General features: G+C 39.5%; 1 protein-coding gene across 1 annotated transcript in view; it reads left to right on the top strand.

Annotated features, from left to right (window-relative positions):
• Nucleotides 1-20,765, top strand: part of LOC306747834 (nck-associated protein 5-like) — a gene marked incomplete at both ends in the record, with an annotated part of 36,149 nt that extends 15,384 nt beyond the window's left edge. Inside the window, 6 exons of the mRNA XM_079230934.1 lie at nucleotides 9,237-9,407; nucleotides 9,547-12,425; nucleotides 12,751-12,865; nucleotides 13,679-13,754; nucleotides 18,750-19,136; nucleotides 20,656-20,765. Coding sequence (XP_079087060.1) covers nucleotides 9,237-9,407; nucleotides 9,547-12,425; nucleotides 12,751-12,865; nucleotides 13,679-13,754; nucleotides 18,750-19,136; nucleotides 20,656-20,765 — 3,738 coding nt within the window. The remainder of the gene's footprint in view (nucleotides 1-9,236; nucleotides 9,408-9,546; nucleotides 12,426-12,750; nucleotides 12,866-13,678; nucleotides 13,755-18,749; nucleotides 19,137-20,655) is intronic.
• Nucleotides 20,766-22,361: the final 1,596 nt, after the last annotated feature.

Here is a 22,361-nt window from a genome sequence, read left to right as displayed (position 1 = left end):
GTTTTATATATATACACACACTTGATCTGTAGATCCAGATATGTGCAGACATGATATGTCCTGTTGTGAAACTTGCTGCATGAATCTAAAGTTAACTGGTCAGCTCTTCTATGAATAATTAATGAGGGATGATACTTTTGAAGGACAGATGATATTTTTTGCATTCTGAGCTGAATATTGGAAGAAAACCCCTGACTTGGATGGTCGAGCCCAGCTGGTTAGCCCCTAATTTTCAAAGAAGTGTAAGCTGTGATTGACAGAGACGTTGGGTTATCGGACCGCAATGAGGATCTCTCACTGTCATTGTACCAGCAGGAATACATACGCTTGTTGAAGTCAATTACAAGTACACTTGAAGTGTGTACTGTGGCGTTGAATAACTCCAGCTCTGCAAATACTGTTGCAGTGCAATTCTTATCCACTGCTCATACTTAAACCTACACAGAGTAATGCACTGAAATGTGTACCTTACCTAATGGAAAAGTGAGCCAGGAAGTGGAGGGCTGCCACAAAGGATGTCAGTTGACATAGCATACAGAGTGTCTCCTGTCACTAATTTAACCAAGGGTATATTTTACAGTTTGTTGTGAAGTGAAATTAGATAAGACATACTTATTGCTTAAATGCAAAATGTAGTGTATCTGGCCAATACAATTTTGGATTTTCACATATTATATTTGTATTGACTCTCTTTCAAAACTTAAATTCGGATAAAACAACCCGTCTGTCTCTGCAGAGAATCATAATCATTATGCAAGTAGTTACTTTGTTTCTAAAGGTCTCTTTGGGTTGTCAGCAGGATTCCTCTACACTGACAAACACAAGCTATCTGTATTCAGGGGACCAGTTTGATATCACAGACAGAATTGGTAATTAAAAAAATAATGGATAAACTTTCCAAGTCAAGAAGTTGTCAAGGAAAGTCGAGGAATTCCCAAACCAGGTCATTAAGTATGCTGGGAGCCTAGCAGAGCAGGAAATGCTGTCCTTCATGTATAACCTTTTCTGGAAAGGTCAAACTTGCAGACGCGGCTAAAAGATGGATTATGTCTTAGTATAGGAACCGTATGTATCACAGCAGAGCCGCTAAGCTGCTTCTGTGGAAAGGAGTATTTTCCTATGAGCGTGATTTAAAGGTTCTCAATACAATGTTCAGGGCATTAATATAGCAGCAAACTATTTGATATGTCAAGATATAGAAGAGTAATGGTGTCCTGAGCAGAGAATGAAGTCACTTTCCATTTACGTGTCTTGTAATCCGAGTTTCTTTGTACTTTGATTGCGTACTCAGTACTCTGTTCATGATTCTCCATCGTGCCCCACTGGCTAGCGTATCGCCGTCACACTGCACTGTGTCGGTGGGCTGTTTCAGCCAATAACGTTGTTGCAGAAGCGTAGCACTGGCATCCGGTATTTTGTGTGATTTTCTTGGTTAAACCAGGGCTTTCTGGTAAAGGTACTTTGTAAATAATTTCTGAAAATTTTTTACTTAATGGGGCATTAATTAGTTGCTATGTACTTTTTTAGATATTTGTGTAGGCCTTTATTTATCAAAGGAGATCGTTTTTGACCTGCAGTGTGATTGTCCACTCAATCAAAATATTTTATCTGAGATTCCTCTGATTAAACAAGCTCATTCCTCTCATTAAACACTCGGTAAAATAGTTATTAGATCATTTTCAGACTAGCAAATAAACTGTATTGTTACTGTGGACACTACATTCCAAATCCTACGAGATAATTTCACTGTTTCACTTGCCAAGATGAAGTTTTACAGCAAAAAATACAAAAATGTTAATAACACAACATTGCCAGCAGCATGAGAAAACCCCTTTTATGTGCCAAATTCTGCCTTTGATTCACTAATGCAGCATTCAGTTATCCAGAAGGCTACATTAGTAGTGTAAGATAATGATCTCATGCCTAAAGCTCGAATATTAACTACAGTTGTTATATTGATTTCCAGCAAAGTCACAAACAAAAGTTTTTATAGCAAGCTTTGCATTTAAATCTTTGAATCCAAAGTTTGGGGTATTTTAATTGTTGTCTTCTTGAGAAACGTTACAGATGTGAGTTCCTGCTGTGACCACCTGCTGTGCAGCTAAGCAACATTTTGCTTGTGGTTATGATTAAAACATGAAGTCACTGATCCCCGAGAGTTTTCAGAGGTTAGTCAGTTTGTATGTAGGATGATGATTTGTTCATTACAATATGAAAGACAAAATGTTGAATTGATCAAAACAATTGATTTATGTTGCTGCTGTAAATATTTTTTAAAGATGCGAACGGTGAACAACTTAGCAAGCAGATGGCCGTTTACTTATTCAGCAGACATTAGCGTTCATTTGTATGTCGACAAAGGACAAAACAGTACATCAGGTGAAGGGTTTAGGCACAAAAGGTTAATGTTCATACCACAAAAACTTGATGACTGGATTGCTCATTGTTTTTGTTGTTGTTGTAAAGCCTGTGATAGCAACAACTAAGCTGTATTATTTTATTTATTTATTTTTGTGTTCATTGTGGGTATGGGAGTAGATGTGCTGTACTGTAATACTCTTTCACAGAAGCCTCTATTAGAATATTGTAAAGTTATACAAAGTAGTAAAGGCAGCAGTGTTTTATATAAAGTAATCAGTGTGTTAAAGAGTAATTAAAATGGTCCATGTGTGTATAATTGTGTTTTAAAAAAATAGGACTGTTAGGTTTCAATTGCACACTTTCATTTTGACATTGAAGGAAGACTTTCATCTCCTAGTGTTGTGTCTTATTTGGCTTGTGTGTAGAGTTTTGACACAATGAGCCAAATTCTGCAACTAAGCATTCACAAAAAAGCTGTAACCAGCGAGTGCTTGCATGAAAGGACACTTCTTCTCAAAGTCCCCGGCTGAATTTCAGCCCCAGTACATCACTGGTCAGGGGAAGTATTTTTGATACTATCACCAAAGGACACCAAAAGACATTTTGGTGGGTTAAATGTTATTTCTTGGAAAGCTAGTTTTAATTTCCTCTTGAGTTTGTTCAGTAGGAACAACATGGTGGATGATCTGCTCTGAACCCATTGCCTCAAGACTATAAACATCTTGCCAAGTAGAATGCATTCAATGTGCCAGACATGGCCCGAGCCATTGTTTTCTCTAACGACCCTGAGCTGCTTTCCTGTCTGAGTGATGAGCCTGGCTTCTGAGATCAGATGAGCAGCGTGATTACAAAAGATCTTGGCCTTTGTACTTCCCCAAAGTGGGAGCAAACAAGCCAGAATCCATTATGCTCTACACTGCTACAGCGGCAGACAGTACTGGAAAAAAACACAGGTAATTTCATTGTCCCCATCAGTGATGGAAGGTTTTGAGATCGGAGACATAGCACTCTGCTGTGTATCAATTTGCCAGATAACACAGAAAATGATGTATCGAGACAGAAAATTTGTTTTCTATTACTGAGTTATTGTTAGATCCTTTAATCACTGTGAGCACACCTGTTCCCAGTCAGGTTGACTGACTCCGACCGTGGTGCACTGCATTACACAACACACAAAAGAGAAAAAGAGAGAGTGGGAACTACTCTCTCTTTTATCTTGTTTCTAATCTGTGCATTTTCTCAGGGGATGTGCAAAGACATTAGAGGCAAGAGAGCACAAATATAAGGTGCACAGATTGGAGGTTACTTTAAAAATGCCCTATTTACCACCAGCCCATCCACCATGTAGTATTCGTCCGGGAAACTAGACTAACAGAGTTACCAGAGGATACCGGTAGTGGCTCTGTGTAGCTGTTTATTGGATTTGGGGAAGTTTTGTAATGGTAAAATATAGTGTTATGTTGTGGGTTTAATAGAGCCTAAATTGAACTTTAAATGACCATCAGAGATTAATGCACCAAATGGCCAGAGGCTGTTGAAAAATACTGGGGTCAGAGGCCGGTTGACATTTGTTCACCTATTATATTGGGGGGGTCATAAACAGATCAGGATTTGACTTCTCAGGCTGTGACTAGGTAACTTATCTGTGTTCAAAGACTAATGGATAAACAGGTCTGTATGTTATGGTACTTAGGAGGCGGGACCCTCATTGTGTTATAAGTGGGGTGATGACTGTTGCTCCATTGAAATCTTGTGTGAAAACTGATCGGAGCAGTTGCTGCAGACTTTTCCTTCTTGCAAGAATAAACGGACTTAAGACAACTTTGATTCAGAGAAATCATTCCTTCTTTAACAGAGCGATCATTTTTCTCAACTTTTGTGTCAGAAATGAGTACAATGACACAGAATATGAATATTACATGACAAAAAAAAGCATCCTTTATTTGGTGCAAGGTCAAGTTATCTGTACTTTTGCATTGTGAATAAAGGTATCACCAATCACGTTGTGTTTTGCGCTCCGTCGAGCAGTAAACGCGTCCCCACCGCACGCTGGTGAATATAGTGTTTAAAGTGTACAACATCATGGAGGCTCTTTGGACCAACCTTGAACCTTGAGGCAGCAAAGGCAACACATAACAGATCCAATCCTTCTATTCTTACCTTTTACAATAAAATCCCTAGACATTTACACTATGAAACTGTTAACCAGAGGGTACTCAAATTCACTGATAGGATTTTGATAAAAAGGAAACTTAAAGAAAAAGCTTACATTAGCTTAGGCTATACAACAGTTCACCTTACAGACTGCCAGTTGCCACGTTGCTCTGGGTCAATAGGATTCTGGTAGTTTGTCCTCTGTCTGCGTGCATCTATTCAAACCTGTTATTGCAAAAATTTAGCAAATGTCGCAGATTTAGATGTATTATTCTCTAACTATTATATATGAGGATGCCTATTATATATGTTTTGTGTCGCTGCATAGTTAAAAAACCATCCAGAGATTTAGTTTTCAACCAACTCATCAAGCATCCTTGACATTCACTTTGGCTTAATAAGCTATAGGTATGCTGATCAAATTTGTAAGTCACAGTTGTTATTTCAACCGAAGAAATCGTGCAGTTGCCAGCAGAATCCTACTTTACCTCTGTCTTAAATCAAGGATCCACTGGAGAGACGAGCTCTGATAGTGTGTTACTTTATTTCTGTGATTAGACCGCGGCTACGGATGTTTGATAAAATGATTAGAACCTTTATAAGAGCAACATTGTCTCGCTATGTCTCTGTGCCAAAGAGTCCTATCTGCGTGACTGTGTGACAGGGTCATCTGTCACAATGTTATTACAATTCAGCGGCAGAACGACACTCAAGAGACCTGGGACTGCAAGGTTTTCAAACACCAACAGGTGCCTCTTTCCTCAGAAATACTTCCTGGGAGGGTTGCAGAAAAAGATAAAGGCAATGTAATAATGTCAAATTTATTTTCCATTTGAAGTGCCCTAGACGACACTTGATTTTGTTGCTATCTGAGCTCTAATAAAAAAAGGCACAATTATTAACCCTTTCTTAAAGTGTCAGAAATTGCAATTCCTCTTGCCTAGCAGGGAGATTCACAACAGAGATATATTGTACAACAAAAACAACTCTTTTCCTCGTAGGGCTCGTTATAGAAGGTTCACATGCACACATGTTTTGCTTGCATTAAGCTCTGATTTTAAACTAAAAGTTTAACTTGACTTTAAATCATGTCATTCAAGTTACACAATATCGGCACACTTCACATTGCAAAGCTACTATAGCTAGAGCGGTCTGCTTTTCCACTGCTGTTTCACCAAAGTGAACAGCAGTAGTAATGACAAGGGGCCTAAAGACATGGAGGTGTATGAGTTGGAAGACGGTGTTATATTGAATGAGGTGAGAGCAGTGAAGATGGTGTTTCTAACACTTGAGTGGAGGACACTGTGGTTTGAAGAGCAGCTGAGTGAGTGTAACCTTATTTTGGGCGGCTCTGAGGGATGCATGCACACATTTGAATGAGATTGTGAAATTTGAGAGACAAACACAGTGTTGGTTGTAGACTTTTGATGGTATGTATTAAGAACTAGAAAATGAAGCTACTTAAAATAATTGTGTTACTGTATTTAGCATGAGTAAGGAATATACTTTGATTACACAGACAGAATTGTTCATGGCTAAATGCAGCATGCTTTCCTGATAAATCAAACCTTTTCAGTTTACTCTTGTGCTAATAAAAAGATTCCTTGTAACATAAACTCCAAAATTGTGGACCACTACTGTCAGCACTGTGCAAATGCTCGTCTAAAAACACTTCTTCACGTATAGTGTGATAGTGCGAACTGCCGAGATAGTTTAGTTGGTAGAAAAATCTCCAGATCTGCCAGTGTTAGCAGTTCAATTTGCATTACAAAATCTAACATAAAAATGTATGAAGTAACAGAAGTGTGAGGACCTGCGATAAAAGCATCAGCATAATAGCTTATGCTCTGTGAAGATCCCTTCATGAACTGTAGATCCACCAGTTGACATGCTGCTGTATTATTCTGACTGATAAGGCTGGATGCAGGGATACTATGATTAATGTACACATGTCTCTGGACCTGTCCTCATGCTAAGGTGTGTCTAAGGCCTTGAAATATGCACAGTGATGATTAGTGGATACAATCCCTCCCATAACACTATGTTGTAATTCTTAAAGGAGTAAGCCAGCAATTTACTATTGCACTATAACATTGTGAGCTGCAAAAAAATAATTATCATAATTAATACAAGGGAGGCGGAGATGTCCGGACTTTCAGTCCCAATGGGTCAATGGGTCCCATAATGCAACTTGACTCTGGGTCTTGGATCTTCCACAGCCAGACAGAACAAACGCAAACAGTCACATAAAACCAAGTAATTGTAGCACTTCCATTAGATGTGTCATACATTTATTTGTTCACTTACTTTTTCTATTAGTCACGTCATAGATGTACTTTTAAGAAGAAAAAGCCTGGCCCTGAGCTTTTAAATAATTTGTGGGTAACTTGTGATATCTGTATTTCCAGGACTTTCAGAGCTTCTGAATTTGATGCTGTTTTTTTATCATTTGAGTACATCTGGTGTGACTCATTACTTACTTTGCTGAAAGTACCTTTGCAAAATGCAAATGTTGGTTTAGGCGTACTGTATACACAATATATAGCTGATGATTTCTGCCACCCTTGAGATACTGTATTTAAGATTTGTGGCCTTTAGCTAATTATTCATATGACAAATATTTGGAAGTAGCTTTGATATATATATATATATATATATATATAATATATGAAGGGGAAGAAACATCTCTGCAGCCCTCAATTTTGCCCTTGACTTTAAGCACAGGGCCACTCTGATTGAGGGTTTGTTAAACTGGATCACTCAAATCTCAGATAGCTCTCGACATGCTGACTGTAATTAGTTCCAAGATTAATCTGCACAAGCATGGTCAAATGTGCTCATGAAATAAAGGCTAGCACGGATTATCAAATAATAGGTGAATATCAATGAATAGACCAAATCACTGCAGTCCCTGGCTCCCTTATGCAATTATTTCCTATTCACATTAATTATTGCTAACAGATGACATTAATGACTTTGAGAGGAAGCTGGCCATGGCAGCCTTGCAAACGATCAATGCCATTTTAAATGGGTTCACAACACTTTTGACACCTTTGGGGCCCTCTGATTGGAAATGGCACTGGTTCACTGCTGCGTGCCAGTGAATAGTGCCAGCAGTTCCTATAGGAACATAGTGGGCTTTCTACACAGAACTCAAAAAGTGGACCTTAAAGTGAACACGTCAAACACTGGTCTTTTCAAATTGAGAATTGTACCTTCTTTCTGCCTTTGCAGTGCTTTTTGATGCCTTGCAACTTATCAAAATCAAAATCGCTTTTCGTAGGAAATTAAGTTTGACATAATACAAAAAAAAACGAGAAAATGCAATTTAAAGCATATATGGTGGATTCTGTATGTGATCCATATCATAGTAAGTACTGCATGTTTTATAAATTGGGAAACCAAGTCCATACCAGTTTCTATGAGCAGTTCTAAAAAAAATAAACATTCACAATGAAAGGCTAAATATTCAACTCACTGGCTATTTCATTTTTGGCAACCCTATTTCATTTAATGAAGTATTATAATAGTGTCAGGCTCACACCAAAGACACTGTTACACTGATACCATCACAGGATATGAGAAAAATGTTTGGATCTTTAGCTAACTAGTTGCTTTCCCCACCTCCTCCACTGTTTATTTAGTCTTTTTGCTCATTCGTGCTCGGCTGATACTGCACACAGCTCATCGGGATTAATAAGACCTGTGGGACTCTGTAATACTGTCTTTGTTAGCTGGAAAACCAAAACAAAGACCCAGAAGTGTCTACAAGCTGTATAGAGATTCTCTGTTAGTTTGGCAGTACTAGTGACTCATCCACATTACATCACTGGAGTGATTTGGGTCATTACCTAGGCAGAGAAAATTCAATTTTTTTATTTAATTTATAGCTTTTACATGGAAACCACTGGGGGGAAATCACTGTAGTATCAATCAATAAACCAATCAATCAATAAACCTTAGATAGACAGATGGCAGCCTGATCACTACAGAGAACTGCTGCTTCAGATTTAGAACAAGGAAGTCTACTCCCAAATAAAATGTTTGTGATTAAATATGCAGTGAAAGTCCTTTCAAAACTTTCAACATTTCTTTCAAAGCTACCTTTGTCATCATGTCTCTTTAATACAAGTATTTTGCATCAGCTGAAGACATTTTTGGAAACAATATTCTGTGGTATCAATATTCTACAACTCTGTATGAGTTATACTTCTGCCTGCATTACACTAAACTATTAAATTAAGAGGCTTACAAAGCACTTTCCTTTTATCTGTCACTTATGATGAACAGACACGGTGTGGGCAAATAGTCTGGCATTGGCAGAAAACCATTTTTAAGCATGCTTTGGAAGATCCATCCAAAAGACTACCCAGTTAAAGATGCTATTAAAAAAGCGTCAGTCAGAGGAACACTATGTGAATGTTGATTTTGGTTAATTTAGTAAACTCTGACCAACATAAAAGCATTATAATCTACTGCCATCAGTTATTGTGCAGTTATGTTTAAAATATAAATGCTATGGGGCATTCTCATAATGTATATCCTTCAGACTGCAGAGTCAATTTTAAAATATTTGTCACTAATGATAAATGAAATTGTGTATCCTGTTAGCGTGTATTTTATTGCCAATGCTTTGTCAATGTTAGCCTGCAATGATGACATTTATTACAAGATGTTTGTTTGATTTCTGTTCATTCATTAGATAATTATTGATTTTCCAGGAGGTCCAAAGGAATGGTATTCCTGCAGGAAGGTGGCCTAGCCTGCTGAGTCTAACATGTCCACGCAGTAGTGGCAGCGGCAGTAGCAGTGAACTGTCACTATCCAGTGCTTGTAGTGAGTACTCCAGTGGCTCCCACACTTGGGCAGAGGGACGTGGATTCTCCAAGCAGGTGGGTTTCATTCATCTTACATTCATCTTTATTTGATTTGAAGAATAATGAAGTTGCCAGAGTTGTCATCTTAATGGAATATTGGTGATCCCTCTGTAAACCCCATTTCAATAATTGTAAATATGATTTTAATACACAGTGTGCCGCAAGCCGAGATAAAAGGATGAGTACGGGTTCAGTATCCAGCAACCACTCTGCACCCATCGAGCAGACAGACCTGGGATGGAAGGAAGGCCACATTCTGAAAGGCCTGAAGCGTCTCCAAATGTGCAGCTCCAAAGAGGCATCCTCACTTGCAGCTGTGCCACATTGCAAAGATTGTATGACTTCCAACGAGGGCATATACTCGTTTGGTGTGAAGTGTGTTCAACAAGGGAGTACAGCCAAGCAATTAGCCCCTACAAATAAATCTTTGAAGGCCGGAGCAGGGACGACTGCCCAAGGCTCAGATGATATGAATAATGAAATAACTAAATTACAAAGCGAATCCAGTGACCAACCAACAAAAGAGCCTGTTTGCTTGCAAAAATTGGATGTCACAAGGGATGGTGACAACAATTTTCAAGAAGACCCTGTCAAACTTGTAGGGAATTCTGGTCTTTTTCCCTCACCTGTCACAGACAACTTCTTATTTTTGGAGGGCCCATCAGTAAAACCTGGTGTAAGCCCAACAGATAGCCTTACGCATTTGGAGGAAAAAAACAAGCCTTCAAGCATGAAATTAAGTGACAGAAACAATAACCAGGAAAGGTCTACTGACCGTAAATCCAGACTTGATCATGTCAAAAGACAACAGGGCAGACTTGCAGTCAAGCAAGTTGAAGCAGATACAAATGACATGAGCTCCTCTATTCAGCATTCTGCAACAAGAGCTCTGAGTTGTGTGAGTGTAGCCAGACAGCGCAGCTCCTCAATGGAGGTTCCCCACTGCAGAGACCAAGCCAGTCAAGCTGGCAGTGAAAGCCAGGACAACACCATCTCAGAATCTCCACAGAGGAAACTGAAACCTCAGCCTTGTGACTCAGCAAGAAAGGCTTTCATTCTGCGGAGCAAGAGTGCGGATGGAGGGAAAGAGCAAGCTAAGCATACACATTCTCCTCTCCACCAAAAACTTATTAAGAGCCACATGTCCAAAGGACAGTCAGACCCTCCTGGGCACAGTCTTCCTAGCAAAAGTACAAATCTCAGTCAAACACATTGTTCAAACAAGGGATCATTATCTAAAGTGGAGAAAGATGAGAACATTTTGGTATCAACAAATTCCAAGTCTCTGAAGAGTGTACGCTCTCCCCTCGCTTCCCCTGTGAAACATTCAAAGACATTTAAGCCACCAGGGATCAATGAACACTCAACGAGCCCAACAAAATCATCTTTGCAAGTCACTGGACTTCAATCAAGCAATGAGTCTGTGGAAGAGAGCATCTACGACAACTTACCCTGCTCTCCACGAAAACAACGACGCCAAGACCAGCACTGTGATGTTTCCTGTTCAGAACGTAGGTCCCCATCCCCGCCACTACCCCCAGGACGAACTACTTCTCTTGTCCTTCGGCCCAGTTGTGACGGCTTACCCAAAGCACATACATTTGCAGGTCAGGCTCAAAGCTCTACGACTGGAAAGGCAACGTCAGGCACCCCCAAGCCACAATCATATCTTTCTTCTATTTTACAGCCGCAACAATCTAACACAGCAAAGGACAATCAACATACAGCCCTACAAATGGGTGCTGATAGTAAGCTACTAAACGATATCCCTGCCAAGCTCTACCATACCCAGTCATCTAAGATGCCATCTGTATCCCTTCAAGAGTCTTCAGAGTCAGTCCAGCTATCAATGGACAGAACCACCACATGCCATGATGAACATGGTGCTCCCTCTATATTTCCAAGTCAGAGCATCTTACAGAGATCCCAACAGAGCATTAGTGAGCCAAAACTTTCAGATGTATTGCCTCAGGCATATTCTAAGACGTACTACCATGGGATTGCCAATAATCTTCAGAGTTCCACATCAAGACCTGTAAAAATGTCTCTCCCTGTAAATGCTAAATCTCATGAGGCAATTGCTGGACAGGAAACCAGTACCTTCCTAGTTTTCGGAAGACATGACAAAGATGATGCTGCAAAAGGTATGCACACCTTTCAGACTTTTACGTGTGATCCCCAGATGATACATGATTGTGGAGCTCATGATGAAGTCCGCAGAAAGATTGAGACCCGCTGTAACTCACTAGATTCTGAGCCCTGTGTTCAACCTGTTGCATCAGACAGCGGCGTGATGTTAGATTGGGGATTTGATGAGGAAGGTTGGCTGTTTAAACGTTCTGTGTCTGTGTCAACCAGACCTCCGCTTAAGCCAGTAATGGGAATGAATGGGGCTAAGGCTCGTAGCCAGAGCTTTGGTGCACGCTACATGGACAGGCCAAGCTTCAACAGATCTGGAAAGGTCCGTACCCAGATCAAAACACACTCAGGTAGTTCCTTGAACTCTCTTAGTGATGTCCTTCCGGGAAGTATGAGTTGCTCAAGTAGCTACCATTGTCCAATGAATCGATCCCTTTTGAACAACTTTTTGATTGAAGAGGGCCTGACAGTACCTTCACATTTGGGGTCCTCCAGTGAAAGACTTCAGAGTCTTAAACACCAACGAGAGCAGGCTCGGCGCCTTCAGATTGAGCAACAGTTTTCAAGCGCCTTTGGCGAGCCAGTTTCTGAAGAACCAGAGAGACAAAGTTCCATAACCACGATCGAAGAGAAAGTGATGCTTGGCATAGAGGAGAACTTGCACAAGTCTCAGGAACAGGAGAGAACCATTGAAGTGAAGCAAAAATCTGGCTCAACCTTAGCAAATTGGTTTGGTTTTCGTAAGAGTAAGCTTCCTGCTCCAAGCAGCAAAAAGACTGATCCGCCCAAAGTTAAAGAGGACAAGAGGGAGCAAAAGATTACATCACTTCTGGGAGGAAAGCAGACAAAGTCAGATAAAAAGAGAGACAGAAGAAAAAGCGATGGAAAAGACTGGTAAGGCATTCTTAAAATCAGTATTGAATGCCATCTTTTGAATAACTTTTGAATTTCATTGAATCTTCATCTCAACATTAAACCTTAAGTTTTTGTTCCAGCAGATTTTCTTCATAGCTTATTATTAGCATATTGCTAATGAAATACTTTAACACCTCACAAGACTATGGCCATTTTTATAAAGTCGTCTTAGACCCATCAGCCAAATTTCCTTAGCCCAGAGATCAATTGAGACTCATTTCATTCAGATGTTACAGGGTAATTTGTTGAGTCAATATTTAGAGGACCTCAGTATGTCTTCTGTTGACAAACTGTTTTCTTTCAGCTCTGTGGGGATAAGAGAGCCGCATGATGCAGTGCGGGCATGCATCTCAATGCCCTGCCCAGGAATGTCCCTGAATGAGATACAAGGACATACTGACGTCATCGGGGACCCGAAGGTAAATTAAATAATGTCCTATTACAAAAGGGGCAGTTATTTTATTTGTATGTGGCGAGTTTTAGTTGTAATACAAAATAAAAATATATATATTTATAGATTTGTCCTCAAAACCTGTTTTATGTAAAAGTATGTTTGTTATAGTATTATGCCGTTACTGCAATTGCACTAGACACTACAATAAGTAGAAAAAACAACAAATGTATTTATAATTATTAAATTAAATTAAAAAATTTGAATTATAGTTTAAATTCTTAAAATAAAATGGAATCAAATGAAAACAGAAAGACACTACATGTCTGTACAAGTGATAATTACTTCAGGCGTATTCCACCAACTGTCCCTCAATTTGTTTTGTTTTATTTTTTTTAATTCCCAGACCCTCTTACACACAGTTTCATCATTTCAGCCTTTATTACCAAACCTTATTTTGAGACCTCTTAAATTCAACACAGTGTCCATAATTCTACCATTGGAGTCCATTTATTCATCCAAAGAATGTATCAATAATTTAACAAGTTAACACATCAAGTTTTAGTATCAACCGACACACTATGTCATAGTTTAAATATGTGATTATTGTTTAAAGTTAAAAACCTGTTAAACTGACCATATAAAGTGCCACTTATCAGTCAATAGAGTAAAAATAAGGGTAGAGCAACAAAAAAAAATGCAAACAGAATATGGAGCAGATTCTTTAATTTGTCAGTTTGGACTCTGACACAGTCAAGGTTATGTGACACACATGTACATGCATAAGTATGGAAGAACGTGGAGGTAACTTCTCTCATGATTTTCTACAAAAACACAAAAGATGCAGACGGGGGACCTGAGAGCTGATGGTGAAAATGGATCCACAGTGATGAGCCCCAACCAGGATGCTGTAACAGGTCAGATTTTTATTTTCTATGTTGTGTAGGACATTCGCAGTCACTGCAATGAGTAATCCCCCCATTTGCTCTTTGAGCTATTTTAGTATGCTAGCATTACGGTTCTATCTGTGCTTACCATTTTACAGTTTGCAGACTGAAGTGAAGACCAAATTTGAAAGATATGTGTAAGTCATAAACATGATGAATTTGCCACAAACAGTCAAACAAACTGTTTCAGTGTGTGCTTTTTCCTCCATATTTCTGTTCATTTTATTTGTCCTACTTCTGCATTTGTTTATTGTTTTGGGTGGCAGTTTGAATCAAGTCAAACAGGAACCATTTCACCATGATTGTATTTCACTCAGAGATTGCCCTTTAATGGGGACATTGTATACTGTATATCCTCGATCGATCATCTTCACAGATCCATGCACTTAAAATGTGCATGCACAGGCTCATCCAATTGCGATGAACCTATTCATCCATTCAGTGATCCAAGCTCCTCCCTGGTGTTTTTGTGTGGGCCACAGTGACGTAGGAAGATCAACTGGACTGATCCAGCACTGAACTCTTGTCGAGCTGTGTTGTCATATGATGATGACGATGTTGTGGATGGATTGAGGATGGGAACCACAAGACGCTTTTGAAGATGAAAAAAATAAACCATTTGTTAGACGTGCATGCAAAACAAAGAGAGAAGTCATCTGAAAAGCCTTTATTTACTCGGGCATATTGGCTTAAAAAAACACATTATCACTACCAACCCATCAAATACCAATACTTGGTCAGTGTACGCTTCAACAATGACACTTTAGGAACCACTCTAGTTTTACTTGCGGATGTGCCAGGGACGGCGTGTCAGTTTACGCTCATTACATGCATAGTGGGGTTTTTCAAAATAAACTTCCAAGGTTGGTTTTACTTAATGTTTAGGTTTACTTACACAAAACTATTTGGTTTCACCAACAAAAGTACTTGTGTAGGCTGAAGAAAATATAATGTTTATTATGATGTCTTTTGCCAGTTACTATTTGTATCTAGTTGTTGGTGTACAGAAACGGATGCTTGTAGCTGCAAATAATATAAATCAAAATTATGAAAAGTAGTTAAATTACTGAGACTCTGTAACAGAGATCTTCAAAGGTCACCTCGGACCCAGACCCACCTTGGGACACAAGTCAATATAAATGGGTTAAGTAGGGTCCCATTGTATTAACTTGACCCTTTGCTAAGTCCCACTCCTCAAACAAGACTGGCCCATCATAGCGTAGCATCAACCAGTCGCTCTGTCTGCTTCATAGACACTCACTCAAACAGAATGTCTTCATTTTCGGGCTGGTTTTGTGGATTACGTTCTAGTCATGGTTAAACGTTATGAAATAGTGATACTCATTGCTCAGAGAGGTTGGAAGGAGATATATGTTTCTTGAGAAGCGTAAATTGTGTCAATACGTCCAATTCCAAAGTTATCTCATGACCAGATAATGGTGTGGCATAATCATCACATGACAAAACAGTTCTCTGTTTTGTGGGTAAAATTACTTTCAAGTAAAAATGACATTGAAATGATATTGCTACTGCGTGTATTGGTGTTTTCAGATTGGGATCGGTTGTCTTCAGGTCTCTTTTATGTCCCAAATATGTCAAAACACTTCAGCTCAATGATACTTTGGTGGAAATGTGATCTCTCTCACTCACACTAACCAACACACATGAGTTATTTTCCACTTGCTATTTAGTTTATACATGTGGCAATCTAGTCAAAAGAGAGAGAGACAAAGACCGAAACTAGACAAGAACTAAAACTTTAGTTGGTCCTTATTTCATTGCGGTCAATTATTAAATTAAAAATAGCTGCAGATAAAACTCTCCACATCGCTCAGGTAGGGGACGCTGACAGACCCTGCAGGAATTTCAGTGGCCAGAGTGACACCATCGGCAAGGCGCTGCAAATATCAAGCGTGTTTGATCCGGGCGAATGCCTGCCCTCACGGGTTAATCACCTCATTAAAAGTTCAGTACTGCACCAGTTAAGCACACTCACCCAAGCCACTGCTGAGTGAATTGAGTTTGCCTTCAGCTGTGAGCTGAATTAAACCACCCAAGCATGGCATAAACTTGTTGGGCCTCATGACAGTTGTTTTAAACTTGATGCTTTAATTAAAACAAACAAAAATCAACATTAAAACAAGTGGTTTATACATGTGTTCATCTGTGACGATTTTAGTTATTTCTCATCAAATTAGACTTCTCCTTCTTCTTCTCTCTTATTTTAAAGTTCTATTATAAGCTGATGGAGAGTGACACAACACAAAAAGCTCCACAGACAATGAACCGCGGCCCGCATTAGCTTTCTAGCTAACGTCTCCCTCTCACCTACAAGCACGGACACGCGTCTTGTGTTGGACCATTGCTCACTGAATAAGTAACAGTTTGCAGGCTGGACAGCTCCTTAGCTAGTCAGCACTTTGAACAACTAAAAATGTACCTGCAAATGTTTTAAGGGCTAAATGTAAAATTATTTATCCAGACAACAGAGCAAACACTGTCGATCCGTGTCTTGTAAGCTACTACCAGAGCAAGTTTGATTACATTATGTCACCGTGCTCCTGACAGCTCAGCTGTCAATCAACATATACACTGGCCAAAGAATACATCTGAAGATTATTACTGCAGTGTTGCTTTGTGACATGGAGCAGTTATTGATTGAGCTTGGCTTAACAGTGAGGGGATGTGATGTGAGGAGGACAACAACCTCCTCGTACATGTGAAAGGCTTGTTGAAAACAATCATTTCTCAGCCTCTGTGATTCAGTCCTTCCAGGGAAGACTGTGTCAGAGCGGTTCTTGTTAACTTCCAACTAAAGACCAAACTAATCAATAGTCTCTCTTTGTTCGGTGTCTACTCAATTAAATTAGTTCTTGTTTACAACAGGGTAATAAATGACTATTTCCATCACAAGTGCTGCTTCACAAACAGACACTTCAAGAATGTTTGATACATGGAAGATTCTTAGTTTTTGTAGCCTAAAGTCAAGGTCACACATGCACAAAGTTAACATCCGCCTCCTGTTCACTCCCTTTTTATGGACGTGTACGGCGGAAAACACATTCGCTTCTGCTGGCGAAGCTAATTCACATCTAAACATTTGCGAAGCGTGCAACTATGGTGAACTTTCAGGCCGATATCGCATCAGCAAGCGATGGTCACTCGTCTGCGTTCTCTTGCCGTGCCTTAAGGCAGCATTCTTATGGCAACATAAAAATAGCTTCAACTTTACTTTTTAATGTTTTCCCTGTGTGACAAATTTGAAAAAGTCAATTAATTCAGCAGTCTAGCTTAAACACAAAATGAGGAAAAAGGGGGGAAATGAGCTTGTATGCCAGAAGAGGGGTGTAACGTCTTAATTAATAAACGGGGAGCAGCTGTTGTCTTTGCTTCAGTGTGAGTTTGCCTGCAGGTCCCTGCCACAGGGTACATATAACATGAGCCTGCATGACAACAGCTAGAGGATATCTTTCTGACAGAACTTTTTTTTTGCAAGATAGATGATTCTCTGATCCAAATGTAAATGATACAAACTCCACATATTTGAAATGCATAAAGCTTCAAGGTTCATTAGCGCAGCAACTTTGTTATAATGTGTTATTTTGGAGGCACAATGTCAGACATTTGATTGAACAATGCCAATTCAGCATCTTTCATCTCAAAGTTGAGAAACATTACATATAGCATAACTGTGTGTGTTTGGCAGTTATGTTTGATATGTCACAAACAAAATACACACATTTGGAGTGTATTTAAGTTTCATTTCATATGCCATTCCGTGCCTTTTGCATTCACAGTGTGATCAATGCATGCTAGTAGTTGCACAACCATTAAACAACATTTGTAATGCAGTGGTTTAAGTGGGCTTGATTTGCATCAGCCAAGTCATCCTCTGTGGCGGGGCTACATGTATGGTGTAATCAACTAAATCATTATCCAGCCTGACACTTACGTGTATTTAGATGTACTGAACCACCATTTTTCAACTTGGCTTTGAAGAGGAAATCATCGCCAAGAAATAAAAAACAGACTAACCAATTGGTTGCAAGTCTGCTTTGAAATGACCAAAAACACTAGAATCCCCTGCTTACACACTATCAGTCAGGATAATGTTGCAGGAACAAGAGGCATGGGGGAAACAAGCTTATGATACAGCAGAAAATATCCATTATTGTTAATTGGTTAAGCTGCCCTCATTTGATAGTGAACATTTTTCAACCGATTTAAAATCATCAGTTATCTTTTCTAGCATCTTATCCACAGCCCAGTGAAAAAAATGGTTGGCATTGTACGTTTCTTCAAACCACTCATACGTTAAATCTCAATGTTTTTGCATTCGATCTGAGCAAGTCATGTAGTATATTGAGCGATCATTATTGAAAGTTATGTTATGTATGAAAGTTATCTGGACTACTGTTCGTGTCCCTTGTGAAACCAAAAGTAAACATTGACTTCACGCTTGTTACGTAACGTTGGTACGCTCCTCATGTAACATTTTGTGAGAAAGTTTGCTCAGGGCAGTTTTTATGTTTTATTATTTAAACACAAACCCTGATCGAACAAGTAGTTTTGTTGCCTCAACCTCGCCAATTGTTTTGCAACATAAAGTATGTGTAATTGTGCATCGCTGCAAGCGTGATATGAGGTTGATATGAAACATTATGGCTCGTTTTTTTTGTTCAGAAACTTTGACGTTCGATGTGGCAGAAACATACAACGCCAACATTATTTTCTGTAGACTGGGTTGTTATCCATGAATGACAAACAGTTTATTCTCCACATGGAACGAATTACCACGGACTGTCCTTTTAAACACCATATAGTCAACATTTAGGTTAGTGTACATCAATTTGATTGTTTCTATAGCGCCACTTCAACCATGGTTACCCTGTTGTTTCATTCCTGTTGTTCTCCTTCTCTTTCCCACGACCCTGAGCCACTTCGACTGTTCTCCTTGTGCCGCAGGCTTCGGCTGCAAGATGCGAACATTGGACAGTGGAATTGGGACCATCCCCCTTCCTGAATCCTGTTCCTTCTTCTCCTCCATCCTGCACCTCCTTCCCAAATCCACATCAACCCCAGAACAGTCCCTCAGTCCACCCAGTGTCCCCGGTTCTTCCAGCGAGGACATGTCTCCTTCCCCATTACCCCGGTGGAGAATACCCTCCAGCTTTAAGGACTGCAGCCATGCAGGGATGCCAAACTCCCTCTACAGATCCTCTATGACCCATATCCAGTCAGTGCCTTTCCCCACTGTGGCCTTCCTCCAGCCCATCCAACCCCAATTTGAACCCATTGTGACCTCTGCCAGTATGTGTGATACCCAGAGCAGACCACCCAGACCACCACCAGGTACAGTAAAGCCCCAGAAGTTTCTGCAAGAAGCAAAGCGTGTGGGCGGCTGAAGTAAAGATGAAGTTCGTAGGGTTTTTTCCTTTCTCTTCCACTAAACTACTGCACTCATCTCATAGATCAGAATAAAAAGTTAGGATCGAAAAATTTAATCTTTACATGCATATTTTTATATAACAAATTGTTTTATTAAGCTATGTAACACACTGCTGTCACTGTTGTCCAAAAAGGACATACCCAATGAAGGTTCTGCTTGTGTAATTGATTATTCATTTATCCATTCGTGAGGAGGATACAGTTTACAATGATATCTGTGGCAAATGTATGACACAATTTGTAGTCATTTTTTAAAACCTAATTTCAGACAGACAAAAGCAAGCTTCTCATTTCTAGCCAACGGCCATCAATTGTGCAGGCTACAATGACAACTGTCGCTTACAGGTTTTATTAAAGTTGCTCTCGCTAGCTAGTTAATTAAAGTCATGTTTAAGTTGTTTCCTAACACCGTCTCCGGCTGACTTTTAAATATTTCCGGCGGGCTCATTTTGAAATAAGATCCCTCTGTCGTAAATATGCACTTAATGGCTACAGTCATGATAAACTGAGATTCACGCAAAATGCATCCTCACGAGCTGATTATAGAAAACATGGAACTGTGTCTCAATTTTAACATTTCAAGAGAAAAGGCCTCTCGGATGAGGACTAACAGATGTGTTTTCTGAACTAATCGCTATCTTGTTTGGCTAGGGTTGCTGGCCTAAACTCTACAAAACAACTTGTCCTAGGTGCTAAAACATATTGTAGCCCCTAGGGCCAGCTCCCATGCAATTGGGGAACAATTATACCAGGGATTTGCTGTGAAGGAGGCCTTTTTCCTAACATCACACACCCCAAACATGTACCAAGTTAGCTGATGAAATGCGTCTTTATACAGTGGCTAGTTAGCCAGACATGCTAATGTTTGTAACTTATGTTAAAGATGATAAGCAAATAGGAGAAGTCATTTCTCGCACTTTTTCGCTTGTGCTTCATAAAGACACAAATGTTATTTTTGGAGTTATTGTTTTGGAAAACAGTATCAGACATTAAAGCCCTTCTGGCCTCTGACAGTGCAGATTGCTTACCCTACATCCAACTGAATGTTTTTTCTGTGAAATGCACAGAACATGTCATTCATTTATTCTACAGTGTGATTTAGGCCACCTAAACTATCAACCCATATTTGAAGAACTAGACTCAAGCTTAATTTGCACAGTGTTTCAGTTTGCCGAGGTTGTCACTTTCAGGTCAGAATTACAAATGTATCATCTTTCAAGATGCTTTAGACCTCACTCAAATCTCCTGCCACTTTGAATTGAGAATGATAATCTTGATCTCTTTGAAGATGTCAGATGTCAGCCTGTCTGTGTCATTCTGTTCTCCTAACTCAACATTTGACTCCTCTTCTTGACAGGAGAGAGCCAAAAGTCTGACTGCTGTAAAAATCTTTGAAATGAGTTTCACTCTGTGCTATTTCCAGGTGGGATGGAACCAAAGAAGTTGACCTATATCAAATCAAAAACCAGAACCACTCCAAGCCAACAGAAAGAGCAGACAAGACTTCAGCTTGCCAACTGTAAGAAAAGATGAAACAGGTTTATTTAAGTGCTAACTTCAAGCTGAAAACCTGTTATATCCTAAGACCACGTATCGTTTTTCCAGTGTTCTCATTTTCCATCTCTAACCATTTGATCCAGTGTTGCACTAAGAAGTTCCTTAAAGATAGATTTCTAAAAAACTAAAGAAACGAAGAAGTTATCACTTCTGAGAGTCAAAGTGAGCCGAGTCACTGTGGCATGTAGCTACGAAGATGAAGAAGTGAAGTGCAACAATTTCACATAGTAAAAACTATGCAGTTTTCCTCCAAAGTGTACTTAAATGCTACACTTTCCTGTAAAACTCATTTCCACTGAGCAGAAAGTAAGCTTAATGGTGACAACTAAACATATGACTGACACAAGTTTCCCAAACATCAATTTGTCTGTGTATGTGTGTGGTAAATATAAGATAAGAATGTACAATACACCTGTGGGTTAAAAACCAGCCACAGGTTTGATGTTGCACAGGAGCTTTCTGACACACAGACAAAATGGCCATTACAATTCTATGTTGATGGTGGATGTAATGATTTTAATAAATCCATTCTTATTCACAGAAATACACACATTTTCTGTACAAGATTAAGACACACAGTTTTCCTACAGTCACAATCCAGGAATCAGATCTGGTGTCAGTTGAATTTAGGCAGCTGATTTATGTGGGGAAAGAGATGCAACTTAACATCAACATGCAGGGCAGTTTGTTTGTTTAAATATCATCCCTCCCCACTGCAATAAAATCACAAGTTGTCTGTTTGTATTTGCATTTTAACCACAGTTGTACATGCAGGAAAACTGACACGGATACATGTTAAATTGACTTTCAACAACATAATACTACTGAAATCATCATAACCTGTAATTTAAGGTGCTCTGCAGTCAGTGGAAACAGTTCCAGGCTTTCTTTTGAATAACATTGGCTCTGTATGTGCAGGTTCTGGGCACACATAGAGGAATTGTATTGCAGTGAATTAACCATTTCTGGGGAAATAAACTAATAAATATTGCATTATACAAAACAATTTATAAAATGATGTGTTACTTTTCTGTATATGTTTTATTTTGCATGTTCTTGCAACCGTGCTGCAGGATCTCACTCTGCTCTACATTTTCCATTTCAGAGTTACTGAGGCATCCTAAAGCAAAGAGTCCATCAATCCGTTGGATTTATCACTCAAACACACATGGAGAATCCCTCAGTCCCACCGTTTGGAGAGGGCGTCTCTGTGTCAGGATGAAACGCTCAGAGCTGGACAACAACTGAGCTTGGCATTGTGGGCTCCCACCTGGACTCAGTGCAGTGTTGAGATACTGAGTAGCCTTTAGGTGTAGTAATGAACCTTCTAGCAGACATGTTGGAGGTCTGCAGCTCATTGGCATCAGCTGGGAGCAGCTGGTTGAATTTCTAAATATACAGCTCTGCTGTCTCAAAGGACTGGAGGTAAACACACAGTTATTTTTCTTGATTCCTTTTTACTTTAAGGAGTAACAATTTTGACAAAAACATGAACTGACCGGCTACTTGTAATCATCTTATAAACACAGTTGCACACAAGCTAATGCCTGTACAGTGGGCCCAGTTTAAGCT

Source organism: Taurulus bubalis (assembly GCF_910589615.1).
Source record: "Taurulus bubalis genome assembly, chromosome: 15".
Taxonomy (NCBI): Eukaryota; Metazoa; Chordata; class Actinopteri; order Perciformes; family Cottidae; genus Taurulus; species Taurulus bubalis.
Note: the sequence above shows the minus strand (reverse complement) of the source record. Positions and strands in the feature narration are given on the sequence as shown.